The sequence below is a fragment of the Corylus avellana genome, chromosome ca2, assembly GCF_901000735.1.
Source record: "Corylus avellana chromosome ca2, CavTom2PMs-1.0".
NCBI classification, from domain to species: domain Eukaryota; kingdom Viridiplantae; phylum Streptophyta; class Magnoliopsida; order Fagales; family Betulaceae; genus Corylus; species Corylus avellana.
In genome coordinates, this window is record NC_081542.1 from 23,373,443 (window position 1) to 23,394,806 (window position 21,364).

Sequence of the window (21,364 nt, forward strand, 5' to 3'; positions counted from 1 at the left end):
TCATTGAAGAGATTGCGATTGTGCAAAAATAAAAGATATATTTTTAATAATTAAAAAGCTAAATAAAAAGAAAAAAAGAAGGATTGGTAAAAAACTTTAAAAAACAATTTTTTTTTTCTCTAAAAAGCCCAAAATTGCATTTTGGAAAAAACTTAAAAGTTAAGATTTTTTATTATTATTATTATTATTTTCTAAAAAGCTATTTCAAGCAATTTCTATAAGTAAAAAGTGCTATTCCCAACACTATTCCCACAAAGCTCTAAGAACTTGTTTGGGATTGTTTTGGAGAAATAGAGTTTTCAAATCAAAAAGCGTTTTTTTGGCAAAATTGTACTTTTTTTCTTCAAATAGACTTTTTGAATATAAAACACACTTTTAGGCACTTCAAACGCAATTCTAAACAGGCTCTAAGTCCACTATTTCTTATCAACTTAACTTTTAAGACAATTGATGGTGCAATATAGTATCAAAGTAAAAATCCCGAGTTCTGAGTCATTCACCCTCATTTCAATTAAAAAATTTATATATTAAACTTTATTGGTTGAAAGAGAATTTAAGCACAGAAATGAATGGAGAGTACTGCTAACCTATCATTTGTCAATCATTTAATACTAGTAAAAAATAAAAATCATTATCCTTGTCCCATTATTGAAAAGAAAAAAAAAATCATGATAAAATAATAATAATAATAATAATAATAAATTAAGAGCCCTACGCCACCCAAATAGTCGTCGTACTTAAGACAAATATATACTTCTCAATGATGTGAAGCTTCAGGGACATACCTAAAGCAACAGTGTACCTACCTCATAAATGTGAAGATTCTCCCTTGAGGAACATTCAATACTCGAGTAATGATATATAGATATGAGATTTTCTATGCAGCTTTTCAAGAAGAGCTGGTGGAATAGGCTTATGATCAGTAGTAGATCGAGGAGATGATGGCAAGATTTCTTCCTTATATTTGCTTTATTTTACTCATCTTGCTTCTTTGCATGGAAGCACAAGCTGGCCGTCTAGGGCATACTCCTGATGACGAAGGTGAGGAGGTTTTTCTTTTTCTTTCTATATGTATTTATGTGAAAACTTTTCCTTGATACGTGGCTAAAGCTTTTTCTTATGTTGTTATAGTTGTTCACTCAATTTTTGACATTTCAACAACGACAACGACAAAAAATTCCCTAAAAAAGTTCATGCAATTATCTTGCCTGATCAAACTGGACTTGTTTATTAAATAAACCAAGCTCAAATTGAGCTTATACAAGTCGAGCTTGAGCCATTCATGAACAAATTGGTTCATATATATTTGAGAGATTTTCCCTTAAAATGGAGGGCAACATGCACTTTGTAAAAGATCTTACCGAGAGAAATAGGAACAAAGCAAATTGCATTTAAGAGTGCCAAAGACAATTAAGCTATATATATTTGTCTCTCTCTCTCTCTCACACACACACACGACATATATATATATATATTATTTTTAAAGGAACATATATAATCTATGGTTTTACTCTGGAAAACAATTTAAGAAAATAAATCTTCAAACTTTCAAAAATTTCAAGTATAAACAGAGAAGAGGAAGAGAAGAAGAAACTGATGACAAGCGAAAGGAAGAGAAGCAGGAAGAAGCACCGGAGAGAGGAGATAGACAACAGTAGCTGTCAAATTTTCTTAATTCATCATAAGCTGTCAAATATATTAGAAAATTATGTTTAAATAGACTAATGACTAAGCTCTAACCCTAACCCTAGTGGAACTTGAGCTAATTGTCCGCTAAAATAGCATAAAGTCGAAATTAAAATAATACAACCAATCTAAAAAAAATAATAATAAAACCAAAATGCAAACTAATAAAAAGCTCAGTAATGAGTTGATAATAGGAGTTGTGAGGGGCGGACCCAGGCTTGGGGTTGGGGGCACTTTCGTCCACCCAAAATTTTACAAATTTTCATAAATATCCTTCAAGCATACCAATTTTATAAATTTGTCCCCTCAAAATATTATTTGTGTCCCTTTTTAATTATTTTTTTTAGTTTTGCCCCCCAAAATAGTATTTGTGTCCCTTTTAATTATTGGTTTTTAGTTTTGCTCCCCCCAAAAAATAATTACTTGTGTCCCCTTTTAAATTTTTTTAATTTATTATCATTATTCTTTTCTTTTTTTTTTTGATAAGTTTTTATTGTCATCATTATTATTATTTCAGTTGTGCTCTCTTTCAACAAAAAGACATCTAAAATACCCAATTCATATAGTTTCCCTCTATATTGTAGTTCACTTCTAATCAAAGACTTAATTTGGTTTTGGACTCTCATTGAATATGTAGAAAGAAAAGTTAAATGGTTTTGGTTCTTTGAGTGGCTTTTAACTAGTGATCAGTTTTTTGAGTGGTTATTTTGAGTCATTTAGGTTTACAATATTTGTTTTGACTTAGGTTTAAAAATAAAAAAGTAAAAAAATCAGGGGCAATATGAAAATTTTTGGATGAAATTGGTCGAATTGAAAAAAAACTTGCAAGTTTGAAGAGGTGCATTGCAAAAATTGAAACATTGGTGGTCGAATTGAAAATCGCCTCAAACTTTGAGAGGATAAAGTGTAATTTTTCCTTATATTTATTATGTTTAAAAATTGACATGGAAATGCATGTGGCACTTCCCGCTTCAGCTTAAAATGCATGTAGACAATTAATCACGTTAGTTTCGAAGTTGATCATTTCCTCTTTCTGTTTTTTTTTTTTTTTTTTTTTTTTTAATTATTTATTTATTTATTATTTTTTTATATGAATAACATTTTTCATTGCACAACAAAGAAGTAGAATCTCTGAAACTCCACTCAACCTCAAGTTGCACACCAACTTTACAACAACAACAAAAGAATTGAACAAGCTAATCTCAGTCTTCTGAGAAAGCCTAACAAAGAACAAACTCAAACAAAGAAACCCCATAAAACAAAACTTAGGAACTAAACCTAACAAACATGCAAATTAGTCACCAAACCAGCAGATTCCAAGACCACTTCAGAACAACATCTCTCCATATAAGCAGTCTCTAGACCAGAAAACTAACAGCAATTCCCCAAGAAGTAGGAAAAAAATTAGTATATATAAGAGCATTTTTCCAACACTTCCCTGCAAATCCTCTTGCTAAACCCACACTCTCAAAGAATAACAGAAATAACACTTCACATCACCATTCAATTCACACCCCCATTTCAAAATCCAACATAGAGATATAGTGCTATCATCATCACCTGCTTGAAATTTCAAAAAATTCTTAGCTATAACTTGAAGCTCAAGAATTCCACATATGGAAATTTTTAGGAGCCAAAAATTACAGTTGCCCCAAATCATTTCAGGTTGGTGGAAATGGAAATCTAAACATTAAAGCCTCATCAGCCAAATGAATTAGCTGATCAAGAAGGGAAATATGTATTAGGATTAGAATTGTGGTAGATTAAAATATTATGTAACAAAAATTAGAATTAAACTATTTAGAATTGTTGTAGTCGAATAGGCCAAGAACTATGTCTCATAAATTAGAGATGAAATAATCTTTCTCGACTTTGTCACCTCTTATACGGACATGTAAAATATCATAAATGGGACTTGTCGGTTACGGGGAAAACCCATATGATACATTCATTAAGGGTAGCAGACAGCAGTTGACTTTTACATCAACCGACAATAGCCAATTAGCCACAAGTCGTTTAAAAACGACAAAGAGAAAACGACATCTTCACCTAGTTGGAGTGAAGCTAATTTTCCTGAGTTTTCTCTGTCGTTTTTCTCTTCTACTTCCCCGGGAAGGAGAGAAGGAAAATCAGTGAAATCAGACCCAAAGAGAGCTTGCATGCCCATCTGTGATGGGTATTTTTCTAAAAAACAAAATGCTCCAATCTGATGCGCCTGTTAGATATTTTTCAAACACAAAAAATGCCTTGTTGGCTGTTGCTGCTTCCATTTCCAACTGTGGTGATCGCCTTGAAAAGTACCATTTATTCTGGCCCCAGAAGAGCTTACAGCTTGAGGATGAGCTCTCTATATATACCCACCAGCTTACAACACAAATTTGATGTTTATCTGGTGGCAGCACTTGGAAATTTCGTAAAATAGAGATGAGGTCGTATGGAAATTTCGTAAGATTCTGTGTTTTGGTAATAAAAACGTTGGTTTATATTTTTGTATAGATAAAATTATGGAGCATTTTAAGGCAAAGTTAATGGGAAATGAAAAATAAAAAAAATAAAAAAATTGATGAGGTTGGTGTATAATGCATGCAGTGGAAGCCCTTGGTGAAATAGCTACACAATTGGGGAAGAAAGATTGGAATTTCAGAGTAGACCCGTGCGTTAATGACTCGAGCTGGCTAACACCAATATCGAGGCCACCCTACAACAATTCTCTAATCTGCAATTGCTCTGCTGGCGTATGTCACGTGGTTCAATTGTATGTCACCCTTCATTTCCCTTATATTGAAATTGTGAACAGATCAAGTTTTTATTCAACAAAAATATGAAAAGTTCTTCAATTTGCTTTATGCAAGTAAAAAGTACTTCAATTTGACTTATATTGGAAAGCTGAAAGGTACTTCAATTTTCTTTTATGCAAGTGCTTAAATTTTGACTTATATTGGAAAGCAGAAAAGTACTTCAATTTTCTTTGATGCAAGTGAAAAGTACTTAAATTTGACTTAATTGGACTTTGCCATCCATAATAAACAGAGTATATTATGCTTTAAAGAGTTCTAATAATGGAAGTGTGAATAATCCTTTACCTATAATTATTCTTTTTACAGATTTCTTAAAGGGCAGGATCTTGATGGTGTGCTTCCACCTTCCCTGGTGAAGCTACCCTACCTAAAGATGATGTAAGAAGAGTCACCAACAATTTGTTCCTGAAAATTGATTTTAAGCTTCTAATCTAATAGCCTACTTTCCTCTTGCTTGTAGTGACCTCACTCGAAACTACCTCAGTGGTACAATTCCACTCGAATTGACTTCTACAAAGTTGGAATACCTGTAAGTTACTGCTGAATTCATGTCTTATGTTAGCCAGTGAATGCTCTTTCTTATTGAATTAAGCTGATTCACTGCAGGTCCATTACTGGAAACAATTTATCAGGACCAATCCCAAGCTACCTGGGAAAAGTTACCACTCTTACATACCTGTATCTTTCTTGCTCACCCTTTTTTAATCTAGTAGAATGCAACATAGTTTGATTTGCTTTAGCTGAGCTTTAATGTTGATGAAGACTATATTTTCAGGAGCTTAGAGAGCAATCTGTTTTCTGGACGTGTTCCCCCTGAGCTTGGGAATTTGGTTAACCTGGAGTATCTGTCAGTTGTTTCTTTTTTAATCCTTCTATTCATTTTCAAATCAGATTGATGATTCTTTTCTTAATTATCAACGATTTACTTCTTCAACTGACACTAATTTGACCTGGTTTGAACTTCCCATTTGATGACTGCAGTAATCTTAATGCTAACAATCTCACTGGAGAGTTGCCAATAGCTCTCACTGATCTAACCAAATTAACGGAACTGTAAGTGGTTGGAGCTCATTTCTATACTTACAGTGATTTTATATATTTAATTGAAAAGCTTCAGGTTTCTATGTTATTCAGTCTTGTTTCCAATGTGGCTATATGCAGCAGGATTAGCAGTAACAACTTCACTGGAAAAATACCCGACTTTTTTCAAAGTTGGAAACAACTTCATAAATTGTATGTGTTCTATTTTTTTTTTTTTAAAAAAAAAAATCCCATAATGTTAAAATCTCTTCTAGTAGAATATTCAGGCGTAATCTAACCTGTTAGAATTGTGTTTTTAATAGAGAGATTCAAGCTAGTGGTCTTGAGGGCCCCATCCCTTCTAGCATTTCGGTCCTAAGTAGTTTAACCGAGCTGTAAGTTTTGCCTTGGAAGTACTCTTGGGTTGCATAATCTCTCTCTTATCTTCATGTGATACTCAAATTAACAAGACTTGTTGCTTAAGACCCTAACATTTATTAACAATGCAATTTGGTGCAGAAGGATTAGTGACTTACTTGGTGAGGGTTCTAAATTTCCAAACTTAAGCAGCATGACAAGCATGACAAGATTGTAAGCATGAGGGTTCTTTTTCTGTTAAATTTCAACAACTCAAATGATACAAATTTATAGCAATTTTGCTTAGATGATGGCGGTTGACATTGCAGGTTGTTGCGGAGCTGCAATCTCTCCGGACAAATTCCCCCATATATATCAAAAATGACAGCACTACAAATTCTGTAGTTCTTCTTCCTTTCTGTTTTCTTCTCTGGCGCTTTTTTTTTTTTTTTTTTTTTTTTTCATTAAGAACATTTTACTGAACATATATACAGGTGTGAAGTTTTATTTTTTCCTTTTTCTTTTTGGATAGTGAAAATAGATATTGCCATCTTAAAATTTATGGACTTTGGGTTTTCATGGTACTCTATTCTTAAAGCAAACCGTGGATAACTATTTCAATAAAGATTTTGGTCATTCTTTCTAAAATTACGATCATCTGCTGAAACCATCAAACCGAGGTGTAGTTTTGGAGTGGGATTAGTTGGAAATAAGAAATGGGAAACATCGTTCATCTTATGAATATGTAATAATTAATTATCTGCTTTCATCTTTTAGCCTTTGAAAAGCAATAATGAGTGCTTCTAATATTTACAACCTACACCGTTTAGAAATCACCTATCTAAGGTTGTCAACCAATAGTCATTGTAGGCATGGCAGCCATGATCCAACCCCTCCTACTCCTTTGGCCAATTGTGGCAGCTTCCGTAAGATACCTTTGAACAATGCATGCTCTAGTTAGGCTGTCTATGGTGCATTGTTTTCATTAGAATGAAAATATATAATAAAAGTCCTTACATTGTTTATGGAATCTGTTTTAAGCTTCATGTCCACTGTTATATGGACATTGAAGTCTCTCTTTCAAATTTTTTTCTTCCAGTATGTTATGTTTCTTGACTCTATACTTTAAATTCTGGACATTCATGTCTCATTTTGTAATCCTTCTCCATTTTTATATCCGTGCAGAGATCTTAGCTTCAACAGATTGGAAGGAAATGTTCCAGATTTTCAAGGTCTATCACAATTGGAATACATGTAAGTGTGGAGTCAAAACCCTAAATCTAGCTCTATTGCAGAGAAGCTCAAATAAACATTATATACATTTCATACATTTATATATGTCTGTGTGTGTGTGTCATATATATCATCGATCACAAAGTATATCTTACATTCGAATATTTCTCCTTTAGTAATGATATAAATAAGTTCTTATCCAGAGCATGATTATGTTGCTATTTGAACAGGTTTCTTACAAGCAACTTGCTCAATGGGCCTATTCCACCCTGGACCAAAAACCGAGATAGTCGCCTGTATATAATTCATCTTGAACTCTATTTGAAATTTGCATGACATATTTCTTTTTCTTTAATTAATTCTTTATGTTTCTGCAGATATTTAATCTTTACAGGCATCATCATTTTCAAATATGCATTTCTTTGGACATTGATTCATCTCATTAACCCTTTATGGTTAATGGGAGATCTCCTTCAATCATATTGAATGGGTGAATTCAACTGATTTTGCTACCAATATAGATTTGCTTCTTGCATCATGCGACTCCAGTAAAAAAGAGTGGAGGGAAATTTCATTTTTTCCATTGTTATGTTGGATCTCTATTATTTGGAAACACCATGTTGACGATTAATTTTTAGTTGGTTAAGGAAATTTGGTAGTCTTAGCTTGAGTTGACAGGTTAAACTGCTGATTAATTTAGAGTACATGTTAGATGTGGTCAGTCATATTACTTCTATAAGGGTTAGATGTTGTCTGTCTAGGTGTTTCTGAAGTATTCAAATGAACTCCTTTTACAATTATATTTAGTTTATCAAAGCCTTTTCAAATATACTTTTTCTTTTCTTATGGATTTATAATGAGTTATGAATGAAAGTACGTTTTTGTGCAGACATGAGGATCTTTCTTACAATAACTTCTCAGAAAGCTCTGCGCTGTCCACTTGTCGAGATACCCTGTAAGTAATTTTCTTATCCTTTAATTTACTTTAGGTTTCCATACTTACCCTCTTCACAAGTTGTAGTTTTTCGAAACTAACTAGGTTCTCATTTTATCAGGAATTTGTTTCAGAGCTTCTCTGGACAGAACAACTTGTAAGCTTCTAACTTGTAGACTTATAAGAAGAACAATGTTTTTGGATCCGGCTTACTTCTCCTGTTATTTTAAATTTACTGTCAAGATTAAAACTTCCCCATTTTTAGTCCAAACAACGTAATTTTAAAGAAACTAACAGAAGTCATTTGCACCAAACGAATATTGTCCTCTTCCTTCTTCACCCACTTTCACTTTCTCTCTCTTTCTCTAAATTCATCTTTCAAACCTTTTCAGTACTTTCCTCTCTCTCTTTTTACTCGTTAACTTCCACAACTCTGACAGTTTCAAAGCCATAATTTTCTCTCTTCTCCAGCTCTCTCCTTGCCTTTCTCTGCAAAAACCAGGCCTTGTTCTTTGTTTTCTGCAAAACCAGTTAAACAATCCTATGGTTGCTGAAAGGAGGGGTTAAAAGCTCAAAACTTTGAGAGGAAAATAGTTATGTTTTTGGTCCTTGAGGATTTGTCCCTTTGGCTAAATTCATGAAGAATGGGCTACTGCATCGGTTAGGTTTCTTTGGTTTTAGAGTTGACCATTCCTCTTTCATAGCATTCATATGATTCCAAAAAAATTATTAATCAAAGATATTGTTTGCACTGAAATTTTTCCGTGGAAACATCATTATGGGGATGTTTTAATCTTAGCCATAGATTTAATTTCTCCATGATGTAAGCCGGATCCATCTTTTTTTTTTTTTTTTTTTGGCTTTTGGCTTTTATTTTGGAGAAGCATTTCCCTTTTTATTCTGCTAAGTTCACACTTCTTTCTTGCACAACTCTAATTAAGAACACTCGGCGACGAGTGCCTGCAGACCTATCCATGCTCAAAAGGTAATTTAGTACCTTATTCAAATTATGTGGTGTGTGCTTTAATTATGTTGTCAGGCATTCCTTTCGATATTTTCTTTCCTAAACGAAAGAAAAATACAGTAAAATATTTCTTTCTTTTTATTGTCAAGTAAATAAAATAAGATGAAGTTAATACATAATTTCCTTTTTGCTCTATAATGTTTGCTTATTTTTTATTTTATTAAAAAGCTGTTGTTTTTGTTTCTTGGTAGATCGGTACTCATTGCATATAAATTGTGGTGGAAATGCAACCACTATTGGAAACATAAAGTACGAAGGGGATCAAATCCAAGGAGGTCCAGCAAAATTTCTTCCTAACACCGCTAGTTGGGGATTCAGTAGTAGTGGAATTTTTTGGGACACCACCGAAACCTTTGATCTATACACAACAAATAATATGTCAATACTAAGAATGAATAACTCCGGATTATTCACGAGTGCACGGCTCTCTCCTCTTTCTCTGACATATTATGCACGTTGCTTGGCAAATGGAAACTATACTGTAACACTATACTTTGCAGAGATAGTATTCAGAGACAATAGATCTTTTTATAGTCTTGGAAGACGGATAGTTGATATTTATATCCAGGTATGGTGCCATATTCGTTTTGCTTTATACGTAGAACACAATTTTATTGATTTAATTTATTACAGGAAACGTTGGTGCGGAAGGATTTTGATATTGAACATGAAGCTCAAGGTGTTGATAAAGCAGTTGTTAGGGAATTTAAGGCAGTTGTGAGGAATAAAGTCTTACAAATCCGCTTTCATTGGGCTGGGAAAGGGACAGCAGCTGTCCCAAAGAGAGGAACATCTGGTCCTCTCATCTCAGCTATCTCTGTTGAAGCTGGTAACCATTTCTTGGAGTCCGAGAATCTTTTTACTTGCCAACGTTTTTCATACTTATTAGATTGATGAACAATAAAAGCATAGCATGATATAGTTTAGGTAGAACCCATGATTATTTGCTGTGAAAAGTATTACCCAAAACAAGATTAAACTGCAACTAGATGTAAGAAATCAGAACTTTTATATCTTCTTTATACTCTTACTCTGATATTCGTGTGTTTGAACCATTCATTCATATCTTGTTTTAGATTGGTCTTCGTATGTCTATCTTTATGGTACTACTGGTATTCTAGGATGCAACTTTATAATCAGTTTCCTTTACAATTTTCCTCTTCTGCAGATTTCAATCCCCCTGACTACAAGATATTCATTGTTGCTGGAGCTGCAGTATCAGCGCTTTTGCTCATTTTTATGATTTTAGGCATTCGAATGTGGATCAAAAAACGAGGCAGGATATCAAGGGAAAAAGGTAATCGGCAGGCACTCATTTTCATGTAGAAATTAGATAGGATAGTTTTTATCTTCTCCAAACTATTCACGAAGTTGAAACAATGTATAGCAATTTCCCAAGGGCTTTATATACTATTGCAGTCTGCATGTTATATTACTTAGGATTTTTCCCTTGATGAAAAATCAACAGTCCAAAGTACACCATGAAAGCAATTATACTGTTGCTGGATTTCAGAGCCTAAGAATCTATCTTCATGATAGCTTTTTTGGGCTTTTTCGGTACTGCTATTGGAGTCAGTTTCAATCATAATTATAAATGATATGACCAAATCATACAGAAATATGAGATCACTGCTTTTTCATAAAATCTAAATGAAGCCATATTTACATGAGAGATGGATGACTTGAGGTCACTGAGTTGAGTAGATGTTTAAGAAGGACCCATATTTATATATATATATATATATATATATATATATATATATATATATATATATAAAGTTGTTAGAGATAAAAGATTATGGATTTCAATTAACTCTCTTTTTGAAATGTCACCTAAATTATCTTACTGTAATTGTTTAAAAGAACAAGGCAAATTTATTGGTAATAGGCACCAATGAAGTTCCTCCCTTTTAAATTTTGTTTTTTTGATTCCCAATACACCTGTAATTGGGAAACAGAAGAGAAACCCTAAATCTTGTAAAAACTTGGGGTTTATGTGGCTGACCAACTGCAGTATGGTACTTTCTCACTGTTTGTTTGGTTACATTCTATCTAGCATCTTCTAAGTAGCCAATAGACACAACAATACTTGTTAAAAAAATTAATCATATCATTTATAAGATGCAATGTGACATCTTAGCCTCACCTTTTAATTCCTTTTGACAGAGCTGAGAGGATTAGATCTGCAAACTGGTTGTTTCACCTATAGGCAAATCAAAGCAGCCACTATCAACTTCGATGCTGCAAATAAGATTGGAGAAGCTGGTTTTGGATCTGTATACAAGGTATCCCACAACATCATCTTCCTTCAATTTTAGGATATCTATTTTCTTTTTCTTACTTATCCATTATACCAAGAGGCGTCTAATTCAATAATGAATCCATACCTGAAGATGTATATTTTCCTATTTCTGATGCAGGGTATACTGTTAGATGGTACTATAATTGCAGTTAAGAAACTTTCTTCAAAATCAAAACAAGGAAATCGTGAATTTGTGAATGAAATAGGAATGATATCTGCTTTACAATACCCAAATCTTGTTAGATTGTATGGATGTTGTGTTGAAGGAAATCAATTATTCTTGGTATATGAATACATGGAAAACAATAGCCTGGCACGTGCTTTGTTTGGTAAGCCTGAAGTTTTCACTTTAGTATTTTCTTATGAACTTTAAACTGAGAATGGCCTATATTAAGAACTAATTTGATGAGAATCTACAAAATATGTAGGTCCAGAGGAATACCACTTAAACTTGGACTGGCCTTCACGGCAGAAAATATGTGTTGGCATAGCAAGAGGTTTGGTTTTCTTGCATGAGGAATCAACAATAAGAATTGTTCATAGAGATATCAAAACTACCAATGTGTTGTTGGATAGGGACCTTAACCCAAAGATTTCTGACTTTGGTTTGGCCAAGCTTGATGAAGAGGAAAACACCCACATTAGCACGCGAGTCGCTGGAACAATGTGAGCTACCTTTTTCCCTCTTTTCTTCAATATGTAGTCTTTTTGTGATTCTATTCTTCTGTTTCATTTGCCTCCCAAGTTATTGACCATGAGAGAAAAAGGAACAAGTATTTATTGATCTGCATGTCTCTCTGAGATGCTGCCTTATAGTTATCCTGAACATAGAAGCATTGAAAGTCTCTGCATAACAAAAGTGTCTGTATATGGAATATGAGATAGACATACTGGATCAAGTGTTTGGTTGGATTTTTATATGTCAGCTGTTTGCATTTGCAGCAGAGAAACTCGTAGCTACATCAATTATCAACCAATATTCAAGTGGTTAAAACGTCTAAACATGACATGTACTATTCATTTGCTGAAGTTATTGTATGCCCCAATACTAGATACATTAAAGAATCAGCTCAATTTCCAGGTAAAATAAAAATTGCCGGAAAAAAAAAAAAAAAAAAAAAAAAAAAAAAAAAAAGAAAAAAGAAAAAAAGAAGAAGGAAGAAGGTGAAAGTATGTTTATTCAACCTCTAAAATAAATGCTACCCCTGAACAATGAATCCCTCTAAAATTAAGAAATAAACAATACTAAGAAATTTGTGCTCAGTTATTCTATCATCCTTCTCTCTCAAAACCAATATGTGTGTATATATATTTATGTGTGTATGTGTGTATATATATATATATATATATATATATATAAGTCTCTCAAAAACCAATATTTCCTAAGGGAAAAAAAAAAAGAAATTATTATTTCTTGGAAAATCTAAGAACCACCCCCCTTAAACTTGAGCTCAATGACCTACCAAACAACTTGAGTGGCTAAAGTTATATGACTAAATCAGTTCTCTACTTGCAATGTGCAAAGGTAGTGACATGTTCTTTTTCCCCACCGATAAAAATTTTAACAGAATGAAATTACCACTCAACCCTAATAGCTTTATTGATTGAATAATTGCATGCTGAAAGAAAATGAAATATGATTTGGTACCCAAGTTTTTCTTGATGTTTAACTTTGTTGAATATGACAGATCGAAGCTTTATATGAGCGAGAATGACCTTTATTTTTTATTTTTATGATAATTCATACTAGTGATCTAAGTCATAAATAATCTTCATTTGCAGAGGATATATGGCACCAGAATATGCATTATGGGGTTATTTAACCTATAAAGCAGATGTCTATAGCTTTGGGGTTGTTGCATTGGAAATTGTTGCTGGGAAGAGCAACATGAAATATCGACCAAAAGAGAATTGTGTATGCCTTCTAGATTGGGTAAGATTAATCCTTTTCTTTAATATATGCTACTATAAATAATGTCTGGGAGGCCTAGCTGCTCTTTTGTCCATTTCCACTCAATTTGGTCATCCTAATCTATTAGTATAGCCTCAAGCTACAAAATAAACCAACATATGTTGAAACTGTTTGACTTGTTCACTTCACACTTGAGTTCAGCTTATTGACATGCATTTTTGTTTTAGTAATGCTAGAAATAACACTTATTTCCCAGTACTATCCTACCCTATTGACATGACAGTGCTAATTAGCCCTTGAAATTTATTTATTATTTATTAATTTTAACAAGGTTTGATCGACACTGTCACAACAAGCAGGGTGAGATAGTGATGTGATAAACGTGTGATTTTTAGCATTACTCATTTTTTTCTAAGTGCCTATGGTTGCTTATTCTCTCTTGTTGATTTGCTAGTTTTCATTTCCAATATCTCTAAAAGACGCTATGCCGACTCCAAAAACTTGTTTATCTCAATTTATGCGGAATTAATATTATGAAACAATAAACAATTCAATCACCCAAAATATATAAAGCAATAAAGAGGCAGACACAGATATTTTGGTTACGAAGAAGAAACCTTTTAGAAATCGATCTAAAAGTAAAACCTCTCCGGGGCAGCCAAACCCAGGAAATCACTATCAAAAGATTGTCCAGAGATTACAGACACTAGGAACAGTTACAACCCTTTGCAAGACCTTAGCTCTGTAAGATCGACAAGCCTACAACTCGTGTCCTTGCATACAATCTTCTTCAACTTGATTCTCCTTTACCGAACATTTCTGATAGACTTCTCTATAAATTTATCAAATGAATAACTAAAACTCTAAGAGATTCAATTTAACGCTCACCACATATGATCTCTCTTAGCACAGCCTCCGATGAACTCTTTGGGGGCGAAAATTCGTACTCTCTCTTCTATAATGATTTATATATATCAGTACATCAAACCCTAGACCTGGGCCCACAAAAAACACGTTTTTGGGCATAATAGGTACGGGGTGTCCGGACAGGTTAATGGGCTGTCCGGACACGGCATTGCGGAGCAAAAATAAGGTTTCTGGAATTGCGCTCCAGACACGGGGAAGGCCTGTCCGGACCCGGCATGCAATGGGTGAAACATCATTTTGAAAAATGCTGTCCAGTCTTGATCAACAGCTCTGATCGATGGGCGTTTGTGGTCCAATTGAGCTGAAATTTTGCAGGGACATTCATGACACATGAATCTACATGATGAACGGTGGAGATTTGATTCTGAGCATTCTATATCAGTGTTTGAGCTTATGAATAGTAATCTCTACATTTTGGAACTGAATTAAGCCAACACAAGAACTAACAATCTCTTTTCTATACTTGTTATAGGTGCTTGTTCTACAACAAAAAGGTAATCTAATGGAGCTGGTGGATCCACTATTGGGTTTTGAGTTAAACAAGGAGGAAGCTATTAGAATGATCAAAGTAGCTCTCTTATGCATTAATCCATCGCCAGCACTTAGACCCACCATGTCTGCAGTAGTAAGCATGCTTGAAGGCCAAACCATTGTTGATGAAGTTACCATTGATCCAAGTATATATGGCGATGAATTGAGGTTTAGTGCCTTAAAAGACCGGTTTGAACAACTCCAACAAGCACCAACAAGCACAAGTGGAGCAGAGAGCCTTCTGCATTCATCAGAAGCAACATGGGTTGGATCTTCTTCCACATCTGGCCAGGATCTCTATCGAGTTAATCTTGATTCTCAGTAATTTCAACATACTGAGAATTATGAATAAAAGAATTTCAGCATACTAATTACATTATGAGAGCTAAACACAATACTGCATATATATATATAATCTTATGGACATACCCTTTTAGTTGTCTTTGCTTACCCTGTTCAAGAAAAGTTGTGCTTTTTAGACTGCATTTACTTATAATAATTTGATGTCTTTCATTCTCATGTTTTTTGTGATTGAAATCATATTTTCTACTTGGAAAAAGATAGCATTGATAAATTATCATGTATTATAAAAAAAAGGTATGTTACACAACCATCTTTTTTATAAATTCAATAAATCAACCATTAGTTTTGTGGACTCATGTTGACTCCATATAAATACAATGGTGAGGTTTTTAGTAATTTTATACTTGAAAAAAAGAAAAGAAATATGAATGGTCATTCTATTCTAACTGTAATTCCTATTTCTATTCTTAAAACGCCCTAAGAAGAGACAACTGGATTCATGAACAATTTTTATATACTTGACTGCTGAAGTTGCTTATGAACTTTGTCAAGCAATCACATGCGCTGATCTTTCTTGTGACAGACATTCTCTCCAAGTGTTGGGGATGGTTTAAATTGCAACTTTGAATTTGTCTTCTTTTGGAAACGGACAGCGAGATCTAACACACTGTAATCATTTGAAATGATGGCTCAAACTAAAACTCTTTTTTTGATATCATATTAAGAGCTTGTTTTCTTCTTCTCAAACATGTGAAATACAAAATTTAAATATGGGGTGAATTATAGAGATAATGTTCGAACTCAAAACTTTGCTTTAATATCATATTAAGAACTTGTTTAGGATTGTGTTTGAAAATAAAGCTTTTATATTTATAAAGAGCTTTAAAAAAAAAAAAATCATTTTTAAGCCTTTCTCAAAAGTGGATTTGTATCCCAACGTATTTAATGATAAATCATTGATTATTATCATCTGACTAATCAACATACATTTGTTAAGAATTTGGTTAGTGTATGTTTATATCCTGTTAGAAAACGCATGAAAATTCACCTTCAATGCATCATTTGGATATAAATTATCACCAACTCAATCTCTAAAAGTGTGTCATGTATCCCTTAACATGTTAAAAGCACTTCTTTTTTTTTTTAACACATTATTTTAAAAAAAATTTACTTCTAACATGTTAAAACACCGGACTGAGTTGAAGGAAGTTTAGAAGAAATTTACTTATTACCACATGCTAAGAGAAACACGATAGTCTTAAACATGAAGTTTTGAGGAAATTTTTGTCCGACCTTTTAATTTTTTGAAATGTGGTAGTTTATAGAGTAATCAAAGAGTCTATAGTAAATGGACATGGCCTGGGTCACACAGTTGTCCCGTGTAGACTACGTTTCCTTTTTACCTTTATTTCTTTCTTTCCTCGTTTAATTCTATACTAATTTGCTGGCCTTGACCAGCTTGTTTACTCAAGTCAAGAAACCATTAAATTTGTTTGAAGCTCAAAATCCCACCAACCATTCTATCTCAAGCATTGAAGGAGGAAGAGCAAGCTTGTTTTGCAATATTACATTATTAATATATTGCAGGTTGCAAGAAGATCATTTATATCATGCTTCGTTTGTTTTGAAAATGTTTTCGGTTTGACCACAATTGAGAAAAATGTTTTCCGTCGAAACAAACGAAGCTGTAGATGCTAAACATTTGCATATTCAAAGCACAATTGATATCACATTTTCTATGCAGCTTTGCAAGAGGAGCTCGTGGGATAGCCTTATGATCAATAGAGGAGATGATGGCTAGATTTCTTCCTTCTATTTGCTTTGTTTTACTCATCTTATTGCTTATTTGCATGGAAGCACAAGCAGACCATCTAGGGCCTACTGTTGATGATGAAGGTGAGGAGGTTTTTCTTTTTCTTTCTATTTGTGTATATATGAAAACTTTTCCTGGAGACTTTATTATTTCGCAGAAGTCTTAAATGGTTTTGTCAAGAAAAATACTAAATCAACAAAAAAAATATATATCAATAATTATAGTTCTTCCAGTTGCGTTTAGAACAAAACAGATTGAGATCTCCGGATATTGAGCGGTCCAAATTTTATTCAAATTTTAGCATTATAACTTATAAGAGAATGAGCCGTAAGACCCACCTACTCCAAACAGTCCAGCATTCAAGGCCCACTTGCCCTAGACAAGTAGGCCCATGCATTCATTTTTCTTAAGCTATCATAATTTATGAGAAATTTGAGTTTTATAACTAAAAAATGGAAACTTTACAAAACTCCCCCTCAACTTTCACGCATTTTAAAATTACTCCTCAACGTTAAAAAACTTTTGATTTAAGATATCGAACTTTCAATTTTTTGCAATATCCTCTTCCATTAGGATTTTCTATTAAATCTTGTCAAAATTATTACAATATCTCATTTTTTTGAATTAAAAAAAAAAATCAAAGATTAGACAGGTATTTTTACAAATTTTATTAAATTCTAAACAACGTCTGAATCTTTACAATTTTTTTTTTTTTTAAGGCAAAATAAATGGAAAAATAATTGATGAATTTGGTATATTAATTAATGCAGAAGCCCTTCGTAAAATAGGCAAAGAAATGGGGAAGAAAGATTATTGGAATATGTAAGTTTTATATTAGTTCTCTCACAACATTGCTAGCAATTCAAACTGCAAAATTGTTGAGATTTTGTTCTGAAAATGAGAGCGTGAATTGCCTTGCGGAGATATGATTTTGTTGAGGTTTTTAATAATTTTTTACTTAGCAAAAAAAAGAAGAAAAAAAAAATTCGATCTATCAAGAGAGTTTGATATTTTCGTTAATGGAAGGGAAATCATAGGATCATAGCATGGTGAGAATTATAAGGAAGAACAAAATAGCCTTGTACAAGGAAACAAGATCACCCATCTTTTATATATGCTTGACAAATGTTTCAATTATTATCCAATTCACACGTGTGAAGAAACAAGTGAATTTGGTTAAGAGTTGTATTAGAGTTAACTAGCAAATTTTTTGAGAGGAGAAAGACGAAATAAATGGGTTGATGTGACTTAAAAGATGAAAGAAGTTTTTAAATTGTTTGTGAATAAAAAGAGAAGAAAGTTGTTTGTTAATGTGAATAAATGAGTTCTATCTTTTTGGATAAAAAATGAGAAATGAATAGATTACCAAACATCCCCCTTAAATGTTTTTACTAATTGACATAAAAGTTTATATATTTCTTTGATTATTGCTTGTTATCATATTGTTGTAATGATGCACGACACTCAAAGCCGCTGGTGGTGGTACATCTTAAAACACCTTTTAATTAACAATATTCTGGATTGCTATTGTGGACTAAATCTTCTTTGCTCACATAAGTAATCTAATATCTTGTTTTATTGCCACTCAATCTCCATTCTTTGCTACATAGATAAGGTATTGGCTGAATAAATCTTGATTTATTGAGATTGGAGTTGGGGGAAGGATGATGGAAAGCATAAGGGGGGATTAGGGAAATGTGAGAGAGGTCAATATACGTCCCTAGCCTATGCATGTGATCACCAAACAGTTCGAGTGAATATAAAGTGATACTTTTAAACCATTGGTAGGCGAAGCGTATTACTGTTGTTATTTAATGTTTGAAGAAAGAAGAGATGGTAAATTAGAATGGTAGTATTGGAGAATTTGGTGGTGGGAAAATTCTGAAATTGTAGTGTGGATAAGAACAGACTCCTAAGCCAGTGCGTACCAAGTTCGTACGTTCGATCTCTCTCTCTCTACACTTTTGAAACCAAACTTTTTTATTATGAACCAACATGATTGTAGACTATGCTTTGAAGAGTATCAATAGAAGAAGAACATGATGGTTGTGTAAAAGTTTTGAAGAGCATGCTGCTGAGTAGTCTGCTTTTCATTGTTGTTTTTATTTTTTTTTTTTTTTTGACATATTGTAAATGTTTCTGTTTTTGAGTACCTGGGCTTCCAATTGGGTAATTGGGTGTGTAAAATCTCATTATGGGTAATTGAAATTTGGCTCTATGAAATTTGCTGCCAAAAATAAAAAACCCACTAGTAATTATATTGTGGCAAGCTGTGGTTGGCCAAGGAGTGTAAATAATTTGGAGTTCAAGCTGGTGCCTAACCTCTTTTCTTTGCGCACAATTGCATGCACACGTGTATATATTGTGATAATCTGCACTCCATGGATCCATATGGAGATAACACACACACACACTCACGGCCTATTGTTTCTTTGAAAAGTGTGTGATGAAACAAGTGAATAGGTTATGAGGCAAAGCATCTTTCCGTTACGAGATTCGTTTCATATTTTGACACTGGCCGATTGGGTTTTTTTTTTTTTTTTTTTTTGGCAGTACCCATTGGAGGAGTACCCATCGGAGGAGGAGATTGTTGAAGAAGATATGTAATTATCCAAGCCTAAACAGAAGAATAGTAGTACTAGTCTTTGCTATTAAAAAGGAAATGTGTAACTACCTAATCCTAAACAGAAGAATTGTTGCACTAATGTTTTTTTTTTTTTTTTGGTGAATATTTTTAGCAAGTCCTTCAAATATATGTGTGGATGGTTGCTATATATCCTACATTTCTCTTAATTTGTTCTATCGCTCGCATATTTGAAGCATGGTTAGCTAAAACAGCATTTGGAGTCCTAAGCCAAAGGCTAATGAAACCATCCCACCCCAATCAAGAAGCCTTTTTGGTCTGCAGATATGGTATGTTATTAATATTATTAAAAAAGTATTTGAGAATTAATGGTAAATTTTTGTCCTTTTGGCATTGGTAAGAGGCTGAGTGAGACTTTTTATCTCAAATTGAAAAAAATGATCTTAATGGTAAATTATCAACTAACATAAGACGACACTATATTTACTGGCGTTTTGCACTTACTGCTCACGTGCACAACGTTGAAAATTAATGCAACCATTATAACGTCGCTTGATGCTTCTTTACTTATGTTAAACATCTACAATGATTTTTTTCGTCGGTTTACAAGTGCCAGTAAATTAAAATAGAAAAATGCTAGGTGCTCTCTTAGTATTCTCTTGATCTTAGGTGGTCGTGCTCCTATTTATATTTAAATTTACGTTGATGATGTAATACTCACATGATCACAAAGTATATGTTACGCGTTTAATTGGAAGAAATTTTAGGATTAGAATAACTTCAATATAATAATAAGTAACTTAGTGATAATATTAGAGTAATGATTAGGATTTAAATATTAGAAATAATATGTTATCATTATGAATAACATTAAATTCAGTTTATTCAAGCGAGTCTAATTAATTCTACTATGCATTTTATTATGGACATTTTCATTCAAATTGAGCTAGAGAAATTTTCTTCAACCTAGTCTATAAAAATGAAACGTGTCCCTTTTTTTAATAACATGTGAGATGCACATAAATTTTTAATAAAATTTATTCCAACTTTGTCCATGTCATTTTTATAGACTAGGTTGAAGGAAATTCTTTAAACCCAATTTGGAGGAAAACTTTGTCTCCTTATTATATATTAACAAATATATATATACCATGCATTTTAATTTTTAAGTATCTATTTAAAGACACCATAAATCTAATAAGATAATCACCACACCAACTTCAAGTCGCCTTTCAGGGAGGAGTTCTACCTGCAAGAGAGGTAGAAGACATCAAAAGTACGCCGGTTCAAGACGACCAGAGGGATTCCGATGCCCAAGTTAGTAAGGGACATGTGTAGTATATTATTGATAGTGTGTAGAATGAAAGAGATAATATATGCCTTATGCTCATCATTTGACTACTTATATACATATATGGATTTTCTAGTGTTTTCCTGCTAGGCACTACAAAAAAATTGGTGTATTAGTGACGTGGCACTTGCTCACTAAATATTGCCACATCACCAAATGGTGACGTGGCAATTTATAACACGTTACTACAAATTATAGTAACGTGTCAATTTTAACACGTTACCATTTGGTAATGTGTTAAACATCACACGTTACCATGTTTTAACATGTCATAATGCCACATTACGAAATGGTAACATGTCTACTTGACATGTTAAAACATGATAACGTGTCAAATCGACACGTTACCAAATTGTAACGTGTCATGTTAACACGTTACCATTTTTTTAAAATGTCAATTAGACATGTTACCAAACTAGTAACGTGTCATAGTGACACGTTACTAATTAGTAACGTGTCAATATGCCACGTTACCAAATATTAATATATCATTTTATTAATATATTAATATATATTAATTTGATTAATATTAATATGATATCATAATACAATAAACAAGGGAAAATCTATATGGTTTTCTAAAATAATT

General features: G+C 33.0%; 1 protein-coding gene across 1 annotated transcript; it reads left to right on the forward strand.

Annotated features, from left to right (window-relative positions):
• Nucleotides 1-891: 891 nt before the first annotated feature.
• LOC132168626 (probable leucine-rich repeat receptor-like serine/threonine-protein kinase At3g14840) lies at nucleotides 892-15,243 on the forward strand. The gene is made up of 24 exons (XM_059579628.1): nucleotides 892-1,041; nucleotides 4,276-4,441; nucleotides 4,791-4,862; nucleotides 4,945-5,013; nucleotides 5,091-5,162; nucleotides 5,260-5,331; nucleotides 5,466-5,537; nucleotides 5,646-5,717; nucleotides 5,828-5,899; nucleotides 6,024-6,095; nucleotides 6,191-6,262; nucleotides 7,047-7,115; nucleotides 7,325-7,390; nucleotides 7,984-8,049; nucleotides 8,150-8,185; nucleotides 8,970-9,013; nucleotides 9,244-9,620; nucleotides 9,686-9,881; nucleotides 10,221-10,349; nucleotides 11,219-11,337; nucleotides 11,473-11,683; nucleotides 11,783-12,020; nucleotides 13,137-13,287; nucleotides 14,666-15,243. Exons 1-24 carry the CDS (start codon nucleotides 939-941, stop codon nucleotides 15,047-15,049), a joined length of 3,000 nt encoding a protein of 999 aa, XP_059435611.1. The 5' UTR covers nucleotides 892-938; the 3' UTR covers nucleotides 15,050-15,243.
• Nucleotides 15,244-21,364: the final 6,121 nt, after the last annotated feature.

Excerpts from the sequence above, each read along its gene's own strand:
- LOC132168626 (XM_059579628.1), top strand. The coding sequence starts at position 939 with ATGATGGCAAGATTTCTTCCTTATATTTGCTTTATTTTACTCATCTTG. Across the intron at positions 7,116-7,324 it reads CTATCACAATTGGAATACAT|GTTTCTTACAAGCAACTTGC; the intron begins GTAAGTGTGGAG and ends CTATTTGAACAG. Across the intron at positions 8,186-8,969 it reads TTCTCTGGACAGAACAACTT|AACACTCGGCGACGAGTGCC; the intron begins GTAAGCTTCTAA and ends ACTCTAATTAAG.